Source organism: Chenopodium album, chromosome 10 (genome assembly GCF_948465745.1).
Source record: "Chenopodium album chromosome 10, dcCheAlbu1.1, whole genome shotgun sequence".
Lineage (NCBI taxonomy): Eukaryota > Viridiplantae > Streptophyta > Magnoliopsida > Caryophyllales > Amaranthaceae > Chenopodium > Chenopodium album.
The window spans coordinates 48,163,238-48,188,016 of record NC_137843.1 but is presented as its reverse complement, the minus strand read 5'-3'; the positions used below and the strand labels follow the sequence as shown (position 1 = coordinate 48,188,016).

The window sequence follows — 24,779 nt, the reverse complement described above, 5'->3', positions numbered from 1 at the left end:
GGGTGGAGGCTTGCAGAGTATATAGCTGCAGCCAGTGCTTGACGACTGCAATTTTTTCATTGGATCATACTCTATCATCTTAAAATTTTCAATCAGAGTGTAATGAAATTGCTCCCGTCTCAGTCTAGTTAGGCGAAGATCTAGGAGTTCTGATATGTTGAGTCGGACAACCAATGGTTAATGGTTTGCTCATTGTTCCAAGTCAAAACATGCTTGCCAATAAATATTATTAAAAGCTTCTTCAACTAAAAAACGTTTAGACAAATAGCAAATGAATTTTGCCTCTTAACCAACAGCCATTGATTCTCAAACCTGGTTGCATTACACTAACAGGCAGCTTGTGGGAGAAACCAACTTTGCTGCGCATACAGTATCTCTGTAAATCATACTCCATATAAAAGACGCAAAATGCTAGGCTTTCCATCAAATTGGGGAAAGTACTTCACCATAATTCTACATGTCCATAAACCAGTTTGCCTACGAAAAATAAAAAAACAGCAATACAACAACAGCATGATAATAAGCAGGGGAAAAATAATCCATACTAAACATACAAACTACAAGGTCCATACGAACTCTGGTGCATCTTTCCTCGGCCCAACCAAAGTTCGATATAGGTACATCTTTTCTACTTTCTGCCTGTCATCGTCAAGATTGAAATCCCCTTGCTCATTCTCATCGATGATCTCCACATTTAACCGTGGCATCTTCCTAGCAAGCAATTTGCAAGCCCCCAAGGTCACTTCACAAGACGACATCCAAAGGGATCGCATTGCTTCATACTTCCCGATGTCAGTTAGAAGTGCCGCATTTCCAAAGGGGCAATCCCGAATTTCTAACTTCCGGAGCTTGTTGCACCCATTCAACACATTAATCATTGCCTTATCACTATCTCCAGCAAAAGCAACAGAAAGCATCTGTAGCTGCTTGGCATACATACCAATGTACAGGAAGACCTGGTCAGTCAGAAGTCCTGAAATTGATAACCGCCGCAGGCTCTTGCATGATTGAACAATCGCCCCAAAACCCTCATCTAAAGGTTCCCCGGTGACTGCATCGGGTTTTATTGGATCTAGGATACACAATCGGAATCGGATGAAATTCGGGCAGTTCTTTGCCACAGTTATTAATCCAGCATTCGTCATTTGGTGGCAGAAGTAGAGGACAGAGTTGAGTTTGGGACAGCCACTTGAAATTGCAACAAGCCCTTCCTCAGTGACGGCAGCAGCTTCCCCAGGAGCAAATGGGTCAGAAGGAAAAACCCTTAACTCTTCCAATTCTTTACAAGTATCTGCAACAAGAGCAAGCCCCTTGTCTCCAATGCAATCTAATATCTGCATGGAATAAATATACTGGAATTAGACAAGTCTATGAGTGAACAAAATCTAGATTAACTAATGTATTAACTTTAATCTAGTCCTGATATCAAGTCAACGAAATATCCTCAAAAAAGAACAAAAATTTCCTTGAACATAAACACTATACAGTACGTAGTATATGCATTGGAAATGAATAAATTGAAGCAATCAGTTTTCCAACCGTTTTTTATTTTTTTATTTTTTTTTTCACCTGAATAAATCGAGCAACGAACTATGCAAAAGTTGAAAACTTCACAGGGAACATACCCACAGGCGTTGGAGTTTCTTGCAATGAAGGATAAGCTGTGTCAGCTCGAACCCACTGATTCCAGGTGCATAGCTGAGGTTCAAAGTGGTCAGGTTCGAGCATAGTGGATAAATAGCGGGAAGACAGCGATCAGAAACTTCCAAGAATCCTGATAAGCTCCTAACTGATTCACACTTGGAAATGGCAGTCGCCAGGTTATTGTAAGTCTCAGACTTTGGATCATGAACGAAGGATCCGGTGCCCAAGTCTGCCAATTGAGGTGCCTTTGAAAGGATCTTCTGAAGGGTCTCGAATGGAACAGTACGATTAAGCCTGAGACTCCTAAGATTTGGACTCCTAGCTACCAGCCTCTCAAGCGACGCCAGATTGACTTCTCCCTTGAGGCATGCAAAATTGAGGGACACAAGCGATGTGCAATTCTCAGGGAAGCAACTTAGCCAATGTCCCTTGCGATCATCTACCTCATTTTCTTGCAAGTCCAGCTCTCTCAGGTTCCTAGAATAATGGAGCACAAAATCAGAATATAACTTACGAAGAATAACTTTTCCCTCTCGTGCTCATAACAATTCATCTTCAATAATAAAGAAGCTTTAAGTTAGATCAACTTCAGCACACAGAGGAAACAAAATGGGCAGAAGCTAAATGATACCAATCTCAAAAGAGTATGCATAAATTAAATGATAGGCCAATCTGCAAATACTAATATAAACAATCTCAAGTTCCTTTGCAGTCCCCTATCTATCATTACACATTTCCCCTCCACTGCCCTAAATCTATGCTCTCCTTTCACCCATCCACTAATCTGCTTGACTACTAGCCTTTGCCAAACTTAACTTGCTAAAGTGCAGGAAGTGTCAACAATAGCAATCTTAACATTCACATCATTATCTTCAAAAAGCATTTGCCCAGTCATCTTTATTTCTTCAATCAATGTTTGAGGGCATCATTTTAAGAATTCTCAAAAAGTTATTCCACAAAAAATCATAAAACCAGCAACTATTATTCAACTATCACTCACAAAGCCACCTTCAATGAATCGAACCAAAGCCTCAGCATATAATATGCATTACAGAACAGTAGAGAGACGGTATATTCGATCTAAAAACAATACAGTAGAAGAAACAAAATTGCGACGAAAAGCTAAACCCTTTACTCTCAAATAGAATGTCCCACTCTAATGGATGCATCATCTCACCAATAAAAAAAAGGCCCCAACTTTGGGTTCCAAAAGTTACTTTCAAGTTTCAACTACCACAATTAAAATAAGATCTAAATAAAGAAATTTATGCTCCTAATTTCCAACAGAACAAGTTCAGATTAGTAGTATTTTCACCAAGATTCCTAAATTAACTAAGTAAATCAGCTGACTTCCCCACAATTAATCATCCCACCTTAGATGCCAAAGCATAAATCTGATACCATACAAAAAAGTCAAACTTGCATATTTATACTTGCTTCTTCCTTTGAAATTCCTTAGATCGTCATTTCCTGATTTGCCCTTTCTATTTATACCACTATTTACCAACTATTTCACTTTTTCACTCAATTACTAAATCAAATATCCCATTTTTTAAAATCTTAATTAATCTTTTCAGTCTCATTTTTCTTTATATTAGTAAAATAAAAATACCCATTTAGCAACTAATTTCCAATCTCACTACATGAAAATAAGTTTCACAGCTGAAATTAACATGAAAATGCAAAATAAAAACACAAAATAAAATAAAAATGAAAGTATACCTGCAATTGGAGGCAATAGCAGCAAGACCATCAGTAGTGAAGCCTTCACAACTAACCAAAACAAGAGACTTAAAATGTTGAAAAGATTTAGACAAAAGTTCAAGACTTTCATCACTAACAACCATCCTTTTCAACCTAAGTCCTTCAAGTGAAGGGCAACCCTTAGCAAGAGCCTCAATCCAAGGGTAAACATAACCCCCCCAATCATGAGGTACCAAATTAAAATCTGCAAAATGAGGCTTTCCTTTTAAAGTAAGTACCCTTAATCTTGGAAACCTTCCTATTAATCTTTCTGGGTTAATTGCATAACAGTTTCCTATAAATATTTGAGATCTACTTTCTCTTTCTACTTTAAACCATGTTTTGCATACTAATGACACTGAGTTTCGATCTTGGTTGCTTGTTACAAAATCAAATATATGCTCTAATACTTCTTCTGGGAAATAATTCATCCTTTTTCTAAATTCATATGTTTAAAAAAGAAGAAAGAACAAAACAGATCTACTTTAAGAAAAACATAATAAAAATGAAATCTTTTTTGTGGGTTTTGTTTATTTGAGCTAAAAAGTCATCATTTTTAAGCAAATCAGAAGGAAATGATTGCAGAAATTAGATCCAATAATTTTACAAAATGAGAAAAAAATAAATTATGACCTAGAAAATTTATTTCTCTGAAAATAATCTACAAGTGAGGAAAAAAAAAAGAAAAATAAAGAAACTTTAAGGTTTTCTAAGGATTTTCTCTCTCTTAAAACTTTCTCTCTCTACTGTGAGAGAAGGAGAGTGGTAAGATAGAATGAGAGAGACAGAGGAAGGAGGAGGAAGGAGGTTAACTTTAAACTCAACCATGGTTAAAAGAAACTAACCATGGTTAAAAAGTGTTAAAGATCGGACGGCTGAGCGTGGAGAGCGTGGAAATTGTGGGAAGGAATCTTGACCGTTGAAATAGGTAAAGTCCAAATGCATAACATGCATGTGTCCTTATCACTTGTTTCGATGAGCGAGCTCCTTCTGCAAAAATCAAAATAACAAAAAAGTACGTGTGTTCCGAAAATACCCTCATACTTTGTTTAAAATTACTTGGGTTTTAAGGGTATTTGTTGGGAATTAAGAAGGGTATTTGTTGGGAATTAAGAAGGGTATTTTGGGAATTACGAATTTCGATGTAAACCTGGCCATGTGAGGGGCATCTTTGGGTCCCACTAGCTTTTGTTTACTCCTATCAGTGTTAAGAAAGCGAGTGTGGGAGCTTTTTTTTTATTTTTTAAATTTAAAATAAAATGAAAATTCTTCATTTTTTAAAAATAAATTTCATTTTTATTTGGAGAAAATTATAATTTTGAGTAATTGATAAAGATATGATGTCGATATGATACCCTGTTGTAATGTCAGTGAATTTTTTCTTTCAACTCAGTGATTTATGTTGCTCTAATTATTTTACTCTGTAAATTTTAGAAGAAAAATTAAAAAAAAAAAAAAAAAAAGAAAAACGAAAAAGAGTAAATAATTTATTTAGGTAATTTGTGTGATGATGAGCTATGACTGAGGCATCATTGGCTACTTTAATAATTTGGAAAATCGAGTAAGAAAAAGTAAAGAAGAGAATGATTTGGACAAATCTAAAGACTTTTGCTTCTAATTACGTCTCATTCTACACTTAGCTTGCTTCCGTTTTTGTACTTCTTTTTAATACAGAGTACACAAATTTGCCAAACTTTGCCAAATTTATGTGAGGGGTTGATTATGAAATTAGGGATGTTCATTGGCCTAAATTAAATTTGAACACAAATATTTAAAAAAGTCCGGTATACACTATTTATTATATGGCAGTATGAAAGAGAAAAGTTATCCCTCCTTTATACGTGCGAAAATTTTTTCACCCAAAATTATAACATTACTTTTCTCTCTCCTCGACATTCTTTCTCATCCTTCCCGTTTTTTCGGCGATTTAAGCTAAGCTTTCTCTCTCTTAATTTGCTATCTTCCTTCTTTATCCAAGTATGCTGTAGTTTTATTCTTGATTTTTAGACATTTTAATTCGATTGCTTTCATCTTTTTTCAGTAATTTTAACTCATGAACAATCCAATGAAGAAAAAGACTACTTATCTGATTGATGAAGTTGACCTAAATGCGGCCACTAACCACCCCACACTACGCACCAGCAAGAAACCCTTCTCCGGCCACATGATGTCATCTTTTATCAAACCTTTTTTCAGTAATTTTTTGTAATTTTATTGCTAGCTACATGATGTCGATCTTCACTAATCCAATTTCTGATGAAGTTGATCTAAATGCATGTACATTTTCTCTTTTTTTTTTTTAATTTTGTTGTTATGTGATGTCGATCTTTATTATTTTGATTTGTTTAAGTGATTGTACTGTTTTTTCATGACTATTGTTAATTTTGTGTTTATTTTTATTGATTTTGATACTCTGTTTTGCATATGTAGTTTAATTACTTTTGTAAAAAAAATGGTCACTTTTGTGAAAAAAAAAGTCACTTTTGTGAAAAAAAGGGTCACTTTTTGTGAAAATATGGGTTACTTTTGTAAAAAAAAAGGTCACTTTTGCAAGAAAAAAGGGTCACTTTTCGCAAAATGTTCGATGTACAATAAAATTATTGTAAACCGGGGGCATGCAAAAGTTTTTGAAATTTGAAACTTAATCTTTATTTTTTAAAAAAATTTATTTTATGTAGTAGTTATATTTTGTTTGAAATTAGATGGGTTTAAGATGTGTATTAAGGGCAAATAAGGCAATGTTTCACTTTTAGATTTTTTTTTTTATTTCTATGTGTGTTTAGAGAGCCACGTGGACGGAGGTGAGAATCATCCCAAAATCTCTTGAAATAGAGAGGGAAGCTCTAACCACTTAAGCTATCCATCATTCTCTTTTCTTTTAAATGTTAGTTGTTAGATATTTTAAGTACTCCCTCCATTTTTTTTTATTTGCATCACTTTGGATTACACAGAGTTTTAGGAGAGTAATATAATATTGTGAGTGTATGAATAAATTATTATAATAAAAGTAAGATAGGGACCATGAAAGAGAAAATATGTGAGAGAAGATAGATATTTTTATTATTTTAATGGGGATCATGGAAGAGAGAGAAATGATAAAATAAGTTGAGTAGGGTTTAAAGTAAGAGAGAGAAATGATAAAATATAGTATAAAGTTACCAAATATAGAAGTAATGCATTTAAAAAAAAACCCCAAAAAGAAAAGTGATGCAAATTAAAAAAGAATGGAGGGAGTACTTTTTTTTAAGGGAAAGATAACAATGTTATATTATTAAATGAGGTCCAAATCCGTCAAAGTTGTGATACTTTGAGGGAAAGAACCCAATTAAACAAATTCCGAACTTTCACCAGCATCCCACCTAGCAACCAAGTGGTCAACCGTATTACAAGATCTTTTAATATGCTTAAAAGAACAAACATCAAATAACATGCTATCTAATCTAATACGGCTATTTCACCAAATGCCACTGACAAATTTAAAAATTCACCAAATGCCATCGTACTTTTCATAATTCACCAAATGCCACTCAGTTCTTAAATAATTCACCGAGTGCCATTAATGACTAACGATCGTTAACTCCGTTAGTCATTAGGGCTTAATCATGACACATGTCATGATATGGTTGGTCTATTTATTTTAATTCATAAAAATTAAAAAAAACAAAAATTAAATAAAAAACAAAAAAAAACCCCCCAATATTTTCCCAGCCACCTTCCCACCACCGCCAAACCCTAGCCCCTCCCCTTATCTCGCCAGAAAACGGCCGGCCACCCCCTTAACCACCTAAAAACGGCCGATTGACCCTTTAGCATCCCACCTGACCCACCGCCGACCCCCAAAACCACCCACACAACCTTCCCCGACCCCAAATACCACCAACACGAGCTTTGATTTAAACACCCAGCGTTTTCCAACCACCGCGCAAAACCCCTCTTCCTATCCTCCACCCTTGAAACGACGAAATTGACAATAGAATTCAGGCATTCTAGATTTCCATGGTCGATTTCGGCCGTTTGAGGGTGAAAGGTTTCCATAGTCGGGTTATATTCTGGGTTTCCATGGTCGGTTGCGGTGGCTATATATGGTGATACATCGTGTTGGTGCGTGAGGTGTTTGCGGGGGTGGGGTGGGGATCAGCGCATGGGTTGTCGGTTAAATGGAGTTTTGTGGGTCAGCGTGTGGGTGCTGGAGTTGGGTAGGCCGAGTTTTGGGTATTGCGTGAAACAATGCGGTGGTTGGGGTGGTTTTTCGGGTGGAGGAAAGGGAAATTAAGTGGAGTCGACGGTTTTGATGAGGTCAAGGGATTCCAGTGGGAGGTGAGGGGGTTCCGGTGGGTGCCGACGGAAGGTAAGGGGGTTCCGGCAGGTGGTCAAGGAGTTCCGGCGGTTGGCTTTGGGCTGATGGTTGGATTTGGCAGGTGGTTACGGTGGTGGGAATGGGTTGGGTTAGGATTTAGAGTTTTTTTTAATTTTAATTTTATTTGTATTTTTTAAACCAATAACCGACTGACACGTGTCCACATGTGTCATGATTAAGCCCTTATGACTAACGGAGTTAACGGTCGTTAGTCATTAATGGCACTCGGTGAATTATTTAAGAACTGAGTGGCATTTGGTGAATTCTGAAAAGTACGATGGCATTTGGTGAATTTTTAAATTTGTTAGTGGCATTTGGTGAAATAGCCGAATCTAATATCATCATAGACTAAATGGATAGGATTTAAGTCATTCCTTGCTGAATTAACTGCTTGAATCATATTCACCGAGTAACTCTCAACCTTAACAGCCTATACCCCAGTCTCAATGCTAGTTGCACTACGTAACGAGTTGTCTTAGCTTCTGCAATTTCAGTTGTCGTACAACTTGCCCTCTTCACAGCACCCGCAACAATATGGCCCTCCTCATCATGCAGCATAGCCCCAAGTCCTACATAGTAGCCTTCCCTCACATGAGCATCAACATTGGCCTTTATTCTCCCCGTAGCAAGCCTCGTCCAACTAGTAGCAACAGCTCTGCTACTACCAGTACCACCAATTGGGGCATTTTGCATCACCCTTGCAGCATAAACATTATAATCATGAACATACCTTATAAATCCAGCAGCAAGCATAACAGCATGAGGAGTCTCATCTTCAAATAGCATCAAATTTCTACCCCTCCAAGACGCCCACATTAGTGCAGCAATAGAGCTCACCACACTTGCATCAAACTTCCTGCACAGCTACGCCCACATTTCAGCAAAACTAGATCTCGGGGCATCATCAAGCTGCGCATACATGTCACTATGTTGCCAAACGTCTTTAGGAAAAACCCAATCAAGCAAAACATGCAAAATTGATTCATTCGGCCTACATAGTGTGCAAGTAGTATCCATAGTAATGTGGCTCTGCCATAACCTTTCCTTCACAACCATATTTTCTTTAACAGCATTCCAGACAAAGTGTTTCAGCTTTGGGGGACTTCTAGCCTTCCACACCGATTTCCATAATTCCTCCTCTTCAACATTTCATGCATTACTAGCACCCATCTTTGCGAGCCAGTAGCCCGATTTCACATAGTATTCACCATTCTTTGTAAGGTACCAATATAGCGAGTCTACTTTCTGCAGACATGAGAGAGGGATAGACAAGATAGCAGCCTTCGTCACCTCATCAAAAAACTCATCAACAGCAGCCACATTCCATTCCTTCCTATCCTCCATCAGCAATTCACTCACCCTCATATCATCAGTAGCCCTAGGGACACGATTAAGCACAGTAACTACACCTTGGTTAAGCAGCCACCCATCCTTCCAAACCTTCACACTATCACCATTGCCCACTCTCCACACAAGACCATCTCTCAACAAAGATTTTGCACCCCACATACTCCTCCATGAGTAACTCGGGTCATGACCTCGATTAGCCATCAACACATCTGAGGGCTTGAAATACCTAGCTTTGAGAATTTGATGGAGCATTGACTTAGTTTTTGAATGAAGCCACCAGCATTGCTTTGCCAATTAAAGCATTTGGGGTCACGGAAACCCATGCCCCCCTTCCTTTTGGTTGACATAGCTTGTCTCAATTCTGCTAATGTAGTTTCTTATCATTTTCCCTCAAACCCCACCAAAACCGATTCAAAGGGTATAAATTTCATCAATGGGGCTTTTCGGAATTTTGAACACACTCATCATATATGTGGGAATGGCTTGTGCCACTGCGTTAAGTAATCTCTCCTTCCACCCATTCAACTTCTTCCAAATTCTTTCCTTCAAACACGCAAAGATAGCTTTTTTGAATTTACCTATAACAGTCAAAAGTCCTAGATACTTCTCATGCTTATCTACCTCACGAACACCCAAAGTATCAATTATAGCTTGCCTCCTATCCTCTGGAACACATTTACTGAAAGCAACTTATGTCTTGTTTAGATGGACTTTCTAATGAGATGCTCTTTCATATTTACTGATAATTTCAGCTATCATTGAGCACTCCCTCAGATTTGCTTTTGTAAAAAGGGTACTATCATCGGTAAAAAATAAATGAGACACCCTCAGGGTCTCGTTATAAATTTTAGCACCACTGAGCTTCTTTTCATGGGATGCTTTCAACAACAGAGTAGAGAAAGCATAAGCACATAGTAAAAATGAATAAGGTGAAATAGGATCACCTTGTCGGAGACCTCTCGTCGAAGAAACAGAGCTAGAATTATCACCATTAACCTTAATAGAGAACGACACACTACGAATACAATTTAGAACCCTGCCAATCCAATTGTCATCGAACCCCATCTTCTCCATAACCTTCTCCAAAAGCACTACTCCACCCTATCGTATATCTTACTCATGTCAAGCTTAAGAGCCACCGACCCATATTTTCCTTCCCATGTCATTTCATATAAAGAAAAGTTTCAAATGCAATTAAAAAGTTTCAAATGCAATCAGAGCATTGTCAGTAATCAATTGACTTGGGACAAAAGCACTTTGGTTTATAGATATAATATCATTAAGAAAAAATTTCAATTTATTCGCCAATACCTTAGATATTATTTTGTAAACCACATTACAACAACTTATCGGTCTGTACTCTGTCATATCTTTTGGATTTTCACATTTAGGAATCAACACAATGCACATTCTATTAATCTCACCAATATCCACATTTCCACTCCACCATCTTTGCATAAGAGTAATAATATCGGGGCCAACAATTTGCCAAACTATCTGAAAAAATAGAGCATGCATACCGTTAACACTAGGTGCCTTATTAGGATGCATTTGAAATAACGCTTCTTTGACCTCCACTCCAGTCGACTCCACGTTCAGAGTGTGATTTATACTCTCCGTCACTCGCTGCTCAATGCCATCTAAAGCACCATCCATATCAGTAGGGCTGCTAGACGTACAGGTCAGAAAAATACTCAGCTACTTTTTTTTAATCCCCTCCTCACTGTCGCATCAATCACCATTCTTATCCCTCAACCCATCAATAATATTTTTTTTCTTCGAGCACTAGCTTTCCGGTGGAAATAAGTAGTATTTTTATCTCTATCCTCCGCATCTCACCCAATTCGCTAGTTGTAATACTCCGTATTTTTATGTAATTTTATAAATTATTTAATTAAATATAAAATATATTTTTAAGGGTTCAAGTATTTTAATTAAATATTTTAAAAGACTAAAGTATATTAGTTATTGAGTTTTATAAAAGTAGAATATATTTTGGGCTAAACGTTCATTAATTATCTAGACTCATTCAAATATCGTATGTAAACTATTTCTACATATTCCTAATGGACCTACCCATTTCATTTAAATAAGCCCAACTCATTGATTTGAACCCTTGTGGGTCAAGTATTCCATGAATAAAGTCCACTTACTTATTAAGCTCAACCTTACTCTTCCTCCTCTACTCTAAAAATAGCCCCAAAACCCCAAATTTTCCCACACAAAGAGGCTTAAAAATTAGAATTCTAGGAGTAAGTATTTTTTTCTTTTCTTTTTCTTTCTTTTTTATTTTCTTTTCTCATTTCCTTTTTTTTTTCTTTCCTTGTATTTTTTTGGGGTTTCATGCTTGCAACCACTTCACGCACAATAAGGCTTCCATGCAAGACCTACCTTGCTGCCATTTCCTTCACTCCACATCACCGTCGGCAACCAGCCACCTGTCGACCGACGACCAACCACCACCGTGAGCCACCCTTCTCTCTCCTCCTTGAATAATTAATTATTTATATAATTAATTAATTAATGAAATATGAATGGTATGATTAGTATGATTTTCAATATGATTAGTATTGAAATATGGTTTTTTGAAATATGATTAGTATGATTTATAATTGTGTTATAATGATTAAAGAGTATAAATTTTATATTATAAAGAGTTTTAATTTCAGATTCTATAAAGTATTAAAAGTTAGGGATTTAATTATTAAAGTGTTGATTGAAATATGGTTTTTTGAAATATGATTAGTATGATTTATAATTGTGTTTTAATGATTAAAGAGTATAAATTTCATATTATAAAGAGTTTTAATTTCAGATTCTATAAAGTATTAAAAGTTAGGGATTTAATTATTAAAGTGTTGATTTAGGGTTCTAACTTGCAATTGATTTGGGGGTTTTATATACCCATAGATTGTAAGTGATAATAAAGCTAAAAGACTCTATTTTTTATAAAGTTTTAATGAGTTTTTATTTAAAATAAAATGTTGGAATTTTATTTTAAGTACTACATTGTGTTTCAATAAAAAGGAGTTGATTACCCATAAGTAGAGAAGGTTTTAATTGGTTTTAGTGGTATTTTCAAATTTATTTTAAGGGTGAAAAGTTTAAAAAAGTATGTTGTAATTTTTATATAAGCACTATATTTAAGTTTCTACTTTGTGGTTATTATTACCCACTTAAAGATAGAGTTTTAAAGGTTTTTAACTAAAATTCCAGCTTATTAAAGAGGTTTATAAGTGTTTAAAAGTTGCTGGAGATTTGTGTAATTAAGGGATTAATTGAGTTATGTACTTGGTATTGTAGGAGGCTTGAGTAATTTCTAGCATTGTGGCTAGTTGGAAAGACGATTTGAGGTACGTATGCGTGTAGTATGTATTAATTCTGCGTAGTACCATGTTAGGAAGTTAGATTTTGTATCAAGTATGAGATTAGTATCATGTTAAGCTGTTGTGATACTTGAAATGATTGATTGATTATCCATGTCTTATATGTAAGCATATGAGCATGTTGAAATTATTATAATGAGCTTTATACAAGTTGAAAGAGATTGAATCATGTTATATTATTTATTATTTATTATCAAGAAGACATGTATTTAATAAGCAAGACTTATATGTGTTTAAAGGAGCTAAAGTTATATTTATTGAGCATGAATCATGATTTTATTTTCACCCATTTATTATTGAAGTTAAGTCAAGAAAGTTAATTATTTATTTACTCAGCCACATAAGTTGAGGTCGAGTCAAGAAGTTAGTTTATTACTCACTCACATAAGTTGTGATTGAGTCAAGGAAGTTATTAGTGCATTTTATGCACCGAGTTAGTAATCGTGCAATTTTGTGCACAAATCTAGGTAAGGAACCTTGATTAAAATAAATTATATGTGCTCACTAATTTATTCAAGAATTAAATTGAAGTATGTGTTGATTATTGTTGTGTTTATTCTTGATTAATTGGTTGGAGTCATCACAAGTTAAATTGGTAAATCACGTAAAGTGTAAGAGGATACACACCAAAACTCTTAGAACATATACACCTTAAATATGAACATATGGGGGGAGTTATGTGGTTTTATATTTTACCATAGCTTCTACAGAGGTACAAGACGTTATACTTTCTTTTATTATTATTATTATTATTATTATTATTATTATTATTATTATTATTATTATTATTATTATTATTATTATTATTATTATGCGCTGGAATTCCGTCACAAGGTGACACTAGTTGGTACTCACTTGGTTAGCTTCCAAGTGAGGGGTCCCTTATTATTAAGAGATAGTTAAGGAAGGAAACCCGTTAGATGCGTTATCCAAAGCTATATACATTAATAGATTAAAGTAAAGTCATGAGTCAAAGGTAAGTTGACTTGTACTATGTGGCAAACATGTTTTATTTATTTATTTATTTATTTATTTATTTATTGTCTATTGCTAATAAGCTAGGATATTCATGTTAGTGTGATTATTCCTATTGGTGCATATGTATTCAGCTTTTGCTGGCTCATACTTTGTTGTTTGTGTTTGACTTTTCTTTGTATTGGCCCTACTATGACCCATCTTGTATGGTGAGGAGTGAGGTTGAAATAAAGAGAAGTACAGGTAGAAGGAGCATATCAAGCATGATGGGATTGAGCGAGAGGGTTATATGTTTCGTTTTTTATTATTAATTGTATTGGAATTTATATAATCCGTGACAGTAACATTAATTATTGTTTTGATTTTTTAGTTTGGTTTTAAAAAGGGCCCTTAATGATTCAAAGTTATTGGTTTAATGCAAGTTGGTTTTAAAGTTTGAGTTTGATTTTATTAAGCTTTATTTCATTTGAGTTTTGAAAGTTAGTCTTCCGCTGTGTGACTTTGAAAATAGCCTTAGCTGTTATCACGATGGCGATAATATTTTGAAGATTTCCTAAAAAGAGTTTTATTTAGAGTAAAAAGAGTATTTTAGAAGAAGGAAATTTCCAAGGTTACACTAGTAGCTGCTCACACTTCCTTATCATCTCCGCATCAACATGGCCATCTAAAGCAAATTGAAACTCATTTTCTATGTGTTTTTTTTCCCACCTCTACAAAAAGCCTTTGCAGCCCACCTTTTCAATCTCACCGCACACCCTGCTATCCGTTTATGGGTCTCCTCCCCATGTCCCTCCCTTCAGGCTTGTGAAACTACCGCCGCACACTCTTCATTTGACAACCACATAGCTTCAAACTGGAAAAGCTTCTTCTTCCTCCCTCTTTCATAATAATGAATAGTATTGAGAATAATATGAGAGTGGTCCAAGTCCATCCTAGGGAGGTTACTAACCTTGAAGTTCGGGAATAACAAACACCAAGCATCATCCGCCATAAATCTATCCAAACACTCTCAAACCATTGTTTCCGGCGTTCTCCCTCTTTGCCACATCAACTTATTCCCTATAAACCCCAAGTCACGAATAGCACATGCATCATTTGCCTTCCTAAATGCATCTATCGCACCCTCCCTTCTTATGGCCCCTCTTTCTTTTCATTCAAACTTACAATCTCATTAGAATCCCCAAACATAACACATGGGTGTTGACATTTGTTCTTGAGGGTTCTCATCATATCCAAAGTCTTATACTTATTTTCAACTTCCGGCCATCCATAGACTCAAATAATTCTCCACATAGGATTCCTATTATTATCACGAATGTCCGCGGCAAAATGATGCTTAGAGTACGAGCAAACATTAACATTGACCCCCTCCACTAAAAACCCATACCACCCGAGTGCCCCTCACTACTCAAACATATACAACTATTGAACCCAAACCTCCTTTTTATTTTCTCCAACCTCGACGTATTTATCATCTTTTCTATCAAAAACACCACCTCCGGCCTCTTTCTTTAGCACAAATCTCGGAGCGTATGCTATGTCTAAGGCTTGCCAACTCCATGAACATTCTAGCTTAATATTTTCATTTCTATTCAAGGGTTTGGTCACCACCAAAACCCTCTACGTGATTTTGACTGTCTCTAGTGATAAACACATCCTTTTGCTTCTTTCGCAACCACCCCCACATCTACAACATTGCTTTCTATACCTATGCATTTGCCCCTTCTCCTTTTTTTTTTCCAGATTTTTCCATGGTACCAACTGTCTCCACCTTCCCCTATTCGCCCTCCTTATCCTCCCACATACGATTATGCCTCCTTCACCCCCTATGCCTCACCTTCACCTCACTACCAGTAATAGTATTATTACTCCTTCTCCACCCCTCAACAAGATTAAGTTTTTCATTTATATCTCCCATCACCCCCTGCCCCGTACTCATTTCCACCTCACTGTCCACTCCCTCTTTAAATACCCCCACTCATCTCACTCCCCTCTTCATATGCCACCATATCCCCTGACATAGCAGTCCCCCTACCATCATTCACCAACCTAGCACTCCTTCCAACTTCCATTCCCACATTAGCAGCACCCATATGCACCCCATTAATACTTTTTGACTCAACATTTTCTACCCTTCTCAGCCTGAGCACTTGTTTATTAATTACTATGCTCGTCAGTTTCAAGCATTAGCCTAGCTTCACAGTCCTTTGGTTTCGAGCTTACATCATTTAGATTTGGTAAGGGAAAAAGTAATTTTTCGAGCCGCACCTACAGGACCAAGTCTAGTCGTATTTTGTTTAGGGGATCAGCACATTTTCCCCCCTTCATAGAGTTCATTTTTTCACTCCATAACCTCTCCTTCTCCCTAACAACAAAGGATTTTTGTGTGATTTATATCGGAGACGCTTGAAGCCATGCCCCATATTGATACACCACCACATTTTCCCCCTTTCCGAAACCCCTTCCTTCAAGCATTCTCTATCAGTGTGATCTAACTTACCATAAAGGAAGCAGAATTCGACCAATCTCTCGTACCTAACATCAATCCATTTCGACCCCAAACTGACATTAGCCAGCAGAACACCACGTCTCAAGGGTTTATTTATGTCCAAAGAAACCTTAATACGCATCCATTCACACCATCCTAAAGGGTTTTATTCATCTAATTCGATAAACCCACCCAACGCCTCACCAATTTCATACATAACAGGGGGATTTCTCTTGTTCAAATGAACATCATTTAATTGTATCCACATTAGTGTTCTCGTGAATATAATCTCATATAGTTTTTCCCCTCCTTGAATTTCCTTAAGTAATAGCAATTTACCATAAAAAACCATGGGCATCCCCCCATAATTCGTTCTTTATCCTCCTTCGAGAAGAACAAGAACACAAACAAATTCGTCTCAATGGTTCGAATTGCAATGTTATCATTCATCCTTTTTCATCACTTCAACATTGAACGGTTTAAACGTCCATAATTTCCCTACCAAGGCCATACGGAGTTGGTCAGTAGAGGTATCCTCAATTTCGACCCCCCTTACTTCCAATTACAGAGAACTCCTCCTCCGTAAGGCTGAACGCTTTTCCCAATCCTTGAGCAAATCAGACTCCATAATCGCATTTATCACAGAACCAATACTCACAGTACAAAAAGAATCGAAGAGAAATGAAACAGAGATCACCACAACAGAACGCAGGAACAAACCCTAGCGCAAGGACTACTCACCCTAAAGAGGGACTTTACAACTTTGATGAATACTTATTTTAAGTACTTTTAAGATGGTAGTTGTTTGCATTAGGCTAAGTAGATCTAACAAAATAAAATACTTCCTCTGTGGTTAAATAAGTGAAACATTTTGACTTTTTGCACTATTCATCTAATTCACTTTGACTAATGTTTATGATTTATGTATAAGAATTAATATAATCTTGTGGGTACCAGTTGGAATGTAATTGTTGTTATGAATAGTTTATTAATATTCAATTATTATAATTTTTACTTATTATTGATATACGTGCACAAGTGAAATGTTTCACTTATTTAATCGTGGAGAGAGTACCTAGGCAGATCTCAATTCTTGCATGAATTGAGGGTTTCTTGCTAATCGTAGTCAATAAGATACACAAGAGTCGTGGTTTTGTGTTTGGCTAAAATCCCTTAACCTATGATAGCAAAATTAAAGCTTATCAACAAAAAAATTATCATTCACTCTAAAAATATTATTAATGAAAATAAACATATATATATATATATAGGCATACTTCCTATGCCAACTAGGATTTTAAAAGATAAAATTGACCTTAAAGTTATCCCTAAGAAAGTGTGGAAATCTTAATTATATCTAATTAAAGTACTCACTTCTTTTTTATTTTTTTTTAAAAAAAATTCTAGAGTTGGGATTGCACGGAGTTTTAAGATGTTTAATAAAAAAAGATGTTAATGTAGTAGATAAAGTTTTTATTTTATTAAAAAAAGTAAAATGTTGTGAGAGGGAGTGTGAACCATTGGAGGAGTGAGAAATGATAAAGTAAGAGAGAGTGGGGAACTGGGGATATTAGTGGGTAAAGATATCCTATATATCAAGTGAAAAGGGATTTTAAGTGATAAATTTCACTTTCCCAAAATACCCATCTCATATGTTTTTTATTAAAATAAAATTTTAAATAATAATAAAAAAAATACCATCATCTAGGAAAAAAAACTACCATCTTGGTTAAAAAAAAAGCTTTAATCTTTTTTAGGGAAGTCAAATTTTATTATTTAGCCTACATGACATCATCAACATATTATTTTTTATTATATTTTATCAACAGGTTTTAAACCAGTAATATAATCCACTACTCCTATTAATAAAGTGAAAGGGGGTTTTGGGTGATAAATTTCACTTCTCCAAAATACCCCTCGCTTTTTTTTTCTTTTTTTTTAAATAAAAAAAACTACCATCTTCGTTTAAAAAAAAAAATCCATCTTTTCTTTTTAATTTTTCCTTTCGAGGGAAGACAAATACACACACACACACACACACTAGTTTTGTGCCACGTGCGATACCCGGGTTATTTATTGAATTTTAAGATAAATTTTTAATCTATATATCAAATATTAAAATATATTATAAATGTATGTTTTACGCTTTGAATTACTTCCTTCGTTCAAAAAAAATATTATGATATAAAAAAATAAATTTATATGATAATTCTTTAGAATTATAATCTAATAATTTTTTTGAATAAAATTATAATTTAATTTGTACGTCTGAATTATTGATATTTTATCAAACATGAAACTCTAAATTAACAATTTTATCCTAAAATTCTATCAAAATATAATTCTAAACTAACTTTTTTTTATCTTATGAATCTATTTAAATCTATCCAACTTGGCATGACACTTGGAGAAAAGTTGAAATGCCAAGTGTCGCTACCTCGTGACCTGACTAAAAAAGAGAATCAAGCTTGATACATTACTATATGGCACACGCACGCATTGCGCGCGTCTCTTAGCTTGTATTATTAAATTGTAAGGCATTTCCAAAATAGCAAGTGTAGCTTTTAAAAAACGTAGGGAGTATAAAAATACATATTTTTCATAAACTAATTTAAATTCACACATAGGACTAATTAATTATTGAAATAAACAATTAAATCTTTAAACAACGTGTAAACTTTGTATTGATGCCACCCAATCTCACGATTACTAAATGACTTGAGTAAAAGTAAAGAAAGTAATTTAAATTTTAATCATGATGCCTTTAATTGATCCACATCATACTCCCGCTCTTAAAATTAAACTATTCTCAAGTTTTAGCAAAACATGGAACCAAGATATCATACAAATTTATTGAACATAAACCACAATAATATGTCTAGTCCATCTAGCCACTTTATGCTTAGAATTCACAAAATTAAACGCACCACGAGCTTCAATCGAATTATATAAGAATATAATTGACAACACACCTTTGTCATTACAAAATAATATTACTGAAATAATTCGTGAAAATATTTGCTTTTAATTAATTATGGTCGTCAAGGGAACTAGAAGAAATCTGACTTTTTGATTCCAATTTAGATGCCACAAATTAAATTTATCTTCCTCATCTAAAATGAAGCTTGATAAGATTATATTACAAGTTTGTGTTCCACATATTCCTTTCCATCTATTATAAGATTGCTCCAAGATTGAATATTTAAGGTTAAAGCGTTGAAAGATTCAATTTTTTTTCCTCATATATAACCCCAAATAGGTTCACTAGTAGAAAAATGCAAATGGGAAACGGTTCAAAACCCCTAATGGGAAGCGAATTTGAATCACTTGGGCTTGGGGGGCATCCCATTGTCCCTATAAATGGGAAGCAGTTTGCATTTAAAGGGAATGAGAAGCGGTTTAATGCCTGAACCGTTTCCCATTATGCCTTTAAATATATTTTTTTTTTATTTTTTTTATTTTTCACATAAATTAATAAACAAAAACTAAACATATGTATAAAAATATATATTTTCATTAATAAATTGTTGTAATATTACATTTTAATACTTTCCCTCAAAAAAAATATTATATTTTAATACAAAAAAATATTAATACTACTCAAGCCACCACTGCAATTTGCGCCACCATCACATCTAAAGCCACCACCTCAACCTAAAGCAAACACAGACAAAAAAAAAAGATCAAAAAACAAAAGATCTATTAAATTAGATAAAAAAAACGAACAACATAAAAATATTAGAAAAAAAAAGAACGATCTATTGAAAAAAATAAAACTAGATCTAAATTCTTACCTAAATTAAACTTAGATCTGAAAAACACTGCTCGGTGGGTGTCGGCTCGTCAGTGTTGTTGTTGCTCATGGATTGATCATTGTGGGTTGCTCGGTGGTTTCTTAGTGGGTTACTGTGGGCTACTCGGTGGGTGTTGGTCACTGTGTTGATGAAGGTGTTGGTCGGTGATTGTTGTGGTCAGTGATAAGAGGAGAGAGAAAAGAAAGGGAGGACTGAGAAAGGAGAGGAGAGAGCTGAAAGAGAAGGAGATGGAGAGAGGAGAGCACCTGAGAATGGAGGGGAGAGAGGAGAGAGAAGAAGGAGGCGTGAGAAATGAGGGAAGAAGAGAGAGTAGAAGGAGGCAGAAGAGAAAATGAGGCGTGAGAAATAAGAGAGGAGAGAGAAGAAGAAGAGGCGTATTGTAGACACCCATTTGTGTCTCCCCAAAACCAAACCCAGTGATGAATGCCTTTCACGTTGTGTTATTATCGAATTAGGTGAAAGAGGTTTGAAAGTCGAGTGTTGCGGTTTAGTTTTAATTAAAATTCTTTTCTCTCTGTTTTTAAAAATGACTTTATTTGAAAATAGTTGAACCAGTTTACGTTTGGTCCATGATAAAGGTCCAATAATAGTGTAGTTGGATGGGGCTCGAAAAGGTCTTTCCAACGATATATTATAAGATCGATTCCGATGAATATGGAGGAAGTTATGGCCAAAATACTAAACTGGGCCTGGTTAATTATTTTAAATGCAGCCCAATGATCTAGAGGAGGGCCCAATGTTAATTATTATTCCTAAAATTATTAGGATTAATTATAGTATTCTAGAAGTTTCTAGAAAGTTCTTTTTAATTCTAATATTGTTAGATTTAATAGTTAATTATTTTTAATAGATTTTTATTTGGAATAAAATATCGTTTTGTTATCTTAAAAATATATTTTATCTTCTGTACGGATTCCGTAGATCAAGTTGATTAAAGATCGGATTTCGCGTGAAGAAAAACGCGCTAATACAGGCTGTCGCCAAACGACAAGTCTGTCGCCGCGCGACAGACCCTGTCGCCTCGCGACAGACATTGTCGCGTCGCGACAGAGTTAATTCCTGGCGACAGCGTGGAGTTTTATTCCTTATCAAATTCTATGTTTTTCCGGATTATTTTCATTATAAATAGAGGTCTTATCTCCTTTTTTTTATTCATCAATTCTCCCTATCAATTCATCAACTCTCATCATCAATTCTCTCTATCAACTCTCATTAAGAATTACTTAATTCTCTCTATTCTCTCTCTAAGCAATATATGCTTTCTTTCTCTCCCTATTTCTAAACTAACCTTTTTATTAAATACAATATTCCGCATTCACAAGACTTAGAGTCTCTTAGCCAAGTTCGAAGTTGCCTTCGCCCTAGACGTGCAAGGTTAATAAATTCTGAGGGTTTGGTCCAAAACTAGTCAAAACTTTATTTAATTTGATTTTAATTTAGTTCTTTAATAATTCTTTATTATTTTCATTGAAGTTTACTAACTTGTGTATTTTGTTATTAGAAAGAGGTACGAGGCTTCAAAGTATGTAATCTTATTACTCTCTTTCAATGTAGAAAGCATGTTTAGATTTGATTATATTCCTAGTGTCATGTTAGGACGCTTTTAATGCTTTCTAGTATCATGTTAGGATGTTATTTTATGCTTTCTAGTATCATGTTTAGGATGCCTTTAATCTTTTCTAATATCATGATATCATGTTAGTACCATGTTAGGTTTGAAGCTTCGATCTTTATTGTTTAGTGACATGCTAGGGTTTGTTATTAATCTTGTTAGTATCATGCCTAGGATCTTGCTATTATTATTAAGCTTTGTTATGCCTTATCATGCTATTATCACGTTTATTATTTATTGCTTATTATTATGTTGCTTGATATATTTTATTGTTATTGCTTGATTACACCTTTTATGATTGTTAAAGGGAATTTGTACTTGAAATCACGCTTAATAAGATAATTATTAATTTGGTTTAGGCTAATGTGATTTTAATTCAAGTGATCGCCAATAATAGTTTTGTTTGTGCATTAATATTCAACCAACATAGATAAACAGGGTAGGTTTAATATAATGTTTGTATGTTATTCGAAAAGCGCACATGAATACGAGCAGAACAAAGTAGAGGCCTATTTTATAGGGCGGGTCCTTTCTTTTGTAGATTGGATTCGTACCCTCATCCCCGGACCCTGTTTGGTTCAAGACCTTATGGAGTAGTTAATGGTCCTTTTGGATTGTCTTTTGGGTTTACAAGTTCCTAAAACTTGTTGGCGACTCTTTTTGCTCTTTTTCTTTCCCTTTGGAACGCCACCGTACTTTAGTGTATGATCACAGTGGGGTTCAAGTTTGGGGTTATCATAATGCTTGAAATATTCCCTACACGTATTATTTTAGGTTTTTTTAGCAAATGGAGAGCGGTTCAATCTTCAAACCGCTTCCAATTACAAAAATTGGGAGTGGTTCACCCATAACCGCTCCCCATTTGTATGTTTCAGGTTCATTTTTTTTGGGTGGGGTTTTGTGGGTTATTAGAAGTAGAATTCAATAACCGCTTCCTATTTGGGGCAGCCTATTTGAATTTTTCTACTAGTGGTTGTTCCACTTTTTCCTTTTCACAAGATCAGACACACCTTGTAAACCAGAAAAGTTATCAATTTTGTCTTCAAATTTTACCCTTTGTGTGAGATTCTTATTAACGCTATATAGAAATCTAAATATGATAACAAACCCCTTGAAGAAAACACGCTTAGTTTAATAGCAAGCTATGTCAAATAAATATGTAATTTGACAAGTGAAAAGTATTAAAAAAATAAAATAAAATTTTGCCAATTGCAACCACTTAAAGTTTGTATTTTGTAAATTGCACCCATTTAAAAAAAAATTGCAAATTGCAGCCCAAAAGTACTAATAAATTGTAAATTGTCACCCAATTCAATGTTTTCATCGATTTAAGTGCCAAAAATGTCTCGTCAAAGTTTTAAGGTGTTATTTTAGCCCTTATGGGTCTGAATTAAGCTCAAACTAGCAAAAAAAACATAAGTGCCTCGTTTTGCATACAAAAAATATTAGGAAATTGTTCAGTGTACCCCTAAGGTTTTACAAAATGCATCGTGTATTCCAATAAACTTTCAAATGTACCATGCACCCTGAGGTTTGTATAAAAATGCATCAAATACCCCGATCATCTAACAAATGCACACACTATAAGAAATAAGTGATTTTGCAATAGCCAAAATTTGTTGCTAACAATAGTTACAACAGTCAACTATCATAATGGGTTTGTCGTAGTCACCTATGTCGCAAATTTTCAATTTTACTACAGTTTAACTATCGTAAAAAATTATTACGACGGTTATATTAATTTGAACGACAGTTTTATATTTTGTCGCTACAATAAATTTACGATAGTTTAAAACTGTCGCAAATTATGACAAAAACAAAAACTGTCGTAAATTACAGATTTAACGACGGTTGGCCGTCGTAAAAAAAAAAAGAAGAAAAAAAAAGAGAAAGAAAATCAACGCTTTCCCTATTACCCCCTGCCCACTTTACCCAGACCTTCCTACCCCCATTCGCACCCTCACCACCTACCCACCCACCCACCCACCCTTACTCACTCGTCCCACCACCATGGACAACCGTCACACCTCGCACCAAAAATTACAAAAGTACAACCTTCAGATCTAAAAATTAACACAAATAACCAAGTTACACAAAAATAAACGAAAAATAACAAAATAACGGGTAAGTGAACACAAAATTATAGATTTAAACCAAAAAAATCAGAAATTAAAAATAAGCCACAATAATATAAACGAAAAATGCAAAAAAAAAAACCATATCTTCGAAATTTTTCTCTTTTTTGGGTTTTCATGGTCAAACTCGACCATAAAAACTTCAGTCGGGAAATTTATGGTCGAATTTGACCAAATAAACTCCAACATCACGAAATTAGACCTCCGAACATAATGTTTCGTGTTCCACGACTGCAACCATGAATGAATTATCCCAGAGAAGTTCGACCATGAAGGTTTTTTTTTTTTTACATGAGAAAGAAAGAGAATAGAGTAGTGCAGATGGTGACTAAGGAAATTGAGAAGAGGAAAGAGAAATTGAGATGAGGAGAAAAGAGGAGGAAAGATGAACCAAGAGAGAGGAGATGAAACAGTGAATGGAAATAATAAGAATAGGGTTTGGTGTGGGCCATAATCAAAATAATAAAAAATTAATTCTACGACAGCCATAATCTATCACAAATTACGACAGTTTTGAAACCGTTGTAATTTGCTTGCGATAGTTTATAGCTGTCGTAAATATTAAAAAAAATTTACAAATATTTTTAATGTCTATTACGACATTTTTATTTGCCATAAACTGTAGTAAATTAATACAAATTAAAAAAAAGCCGTCGTAATATTACGACAAAAACAAAAACCGTCGTAAAATTAAAAAAAATTACGACAGTTTTGCTAGCTGTCGTAGAAAAATTATCGCTATTTGCCAGGATTCTAGTAGTGACAACCATTGACTTATCAAACTAAAATCATGGCCACATACTGACTCTTTTTTAGTACTTTATATTTATGCAGTAAAATCGCCTAAAAGCATAAATTACATCAAAATTTGAACTCTATCAGTCATTCTAAATCGTAAACTTTTGGGTGTTAGAATTTGATTTATTAATTAAGTTTATTTGATAATTATATGGTTTAACATTACATTAGCATTACACTATATAAATTAATAGCATTTGATGCTTAGGGGGTCTCAATCTAACAAAATTACCTAGGGGTGTTTGGTGCATTTTTACAATTCCCAGGGGTACACGGTGCATTTTTTAAAACCTCACGGGTACACGAAACAAATTTCCGAAAATATATTGATTCGTGTTCAATTATATTTTCCCGTGCAAACGAGGCAGTTATGTCAAATTTTTGTCAATTTCGAGCCTAATTTTAGGCCTTAAGGACTAAAATGGCCCCTAAAACATTGAGGGAACATTTTTCGACATGCAAAAAAAATTGAATTA

The 24,779-nt window shown here is 34.7% G+C and overlaps 2 protein-coding genes across 2 annotated transcripts; both read right to left on the bottom strand.

The window, feature by feature from the left end:
• Positions 1-371: 371 nt before the first annotated feature.
• On the bottom strand, positions 372-4,161 carry LOC145562486 (protein AUXIN SIGNALING F-BOX 2-like). Its single transcript, XM_081622785.1, has 3 exons — positions 3,367-4,161; positions 1,626-2,121; positions 372-1,334 (listed from the first exon to the last, which is right to left on the bottom strand). Exons 1-3 carry the CDS (start codon positions 3,816-3,818, stop codon positions 558-560), a joined length of 1,725 nt encoding a protein of 574 aa, XP_081478911.1. The 5' UTR covers positions 3,819-4,161; the 3' UTR covers positions 372-557.
• Positions 4,162-9,505: 5,344 nt separating this feature from the next.
• On the bottom strand, positions 9,506-10,159 carry LOC145565297 (uncharacterized). Its single transcript, XM_081625347.1, has 2 exons — positions 9,835-10,159; positions 9,506-9,759 (listed from the first exon to the last, which is right to left on the bottom strand). The coding sequence occupies exons 1-2, from the start codon at positions 10,157-10,159 to the stop codon at positions 9,506-9,508; spliced, it is 579 nt and encodes a 192-aa protein (XP_081481473.1).
• Between the last annotated feature and the right edge of the window lie 14,620 nt (positions 10,160-24,779).

Bases quoted from the DNA above. Each gene is read 5' to 3' on its own strand.
- LOC145562486 (XM_081622785.1), bottom strand. From the start codon at position 3,818: ATGAATTATTTCCCAGAAGAAGTATTAGAGCATATATTTGATTTTGTA. The intron at 2,122-3,366 runs GTATACTTTCAT...CCATTATTCTAG, and splicing joins GCTATTGCCTCCAATTGCAG to GAACCTGAGAGAGCTGGACT. The intron at 1,335-1,625 runs GTATGTTCCCTG...TATTCCATGCAG, and splicing joins AGAAACTCCAACGCCTGTGG to ATATTAGATTGCATTGGAGA.
- LOC145565297 (XM_081625347.1), bottom strand. From the start codon at position 10,159: ATGGGGTTCGATGACAATTGGATTGGCAGGGTTCTAAATTGTATTCGT. The intron at 9,760-9,834 runs GTAAATATGAAA...AATGTGTTCCAG, and splicing joins AATGATAGCTGAAATTATCA to AGGATAGGAGGCAAGCTATA.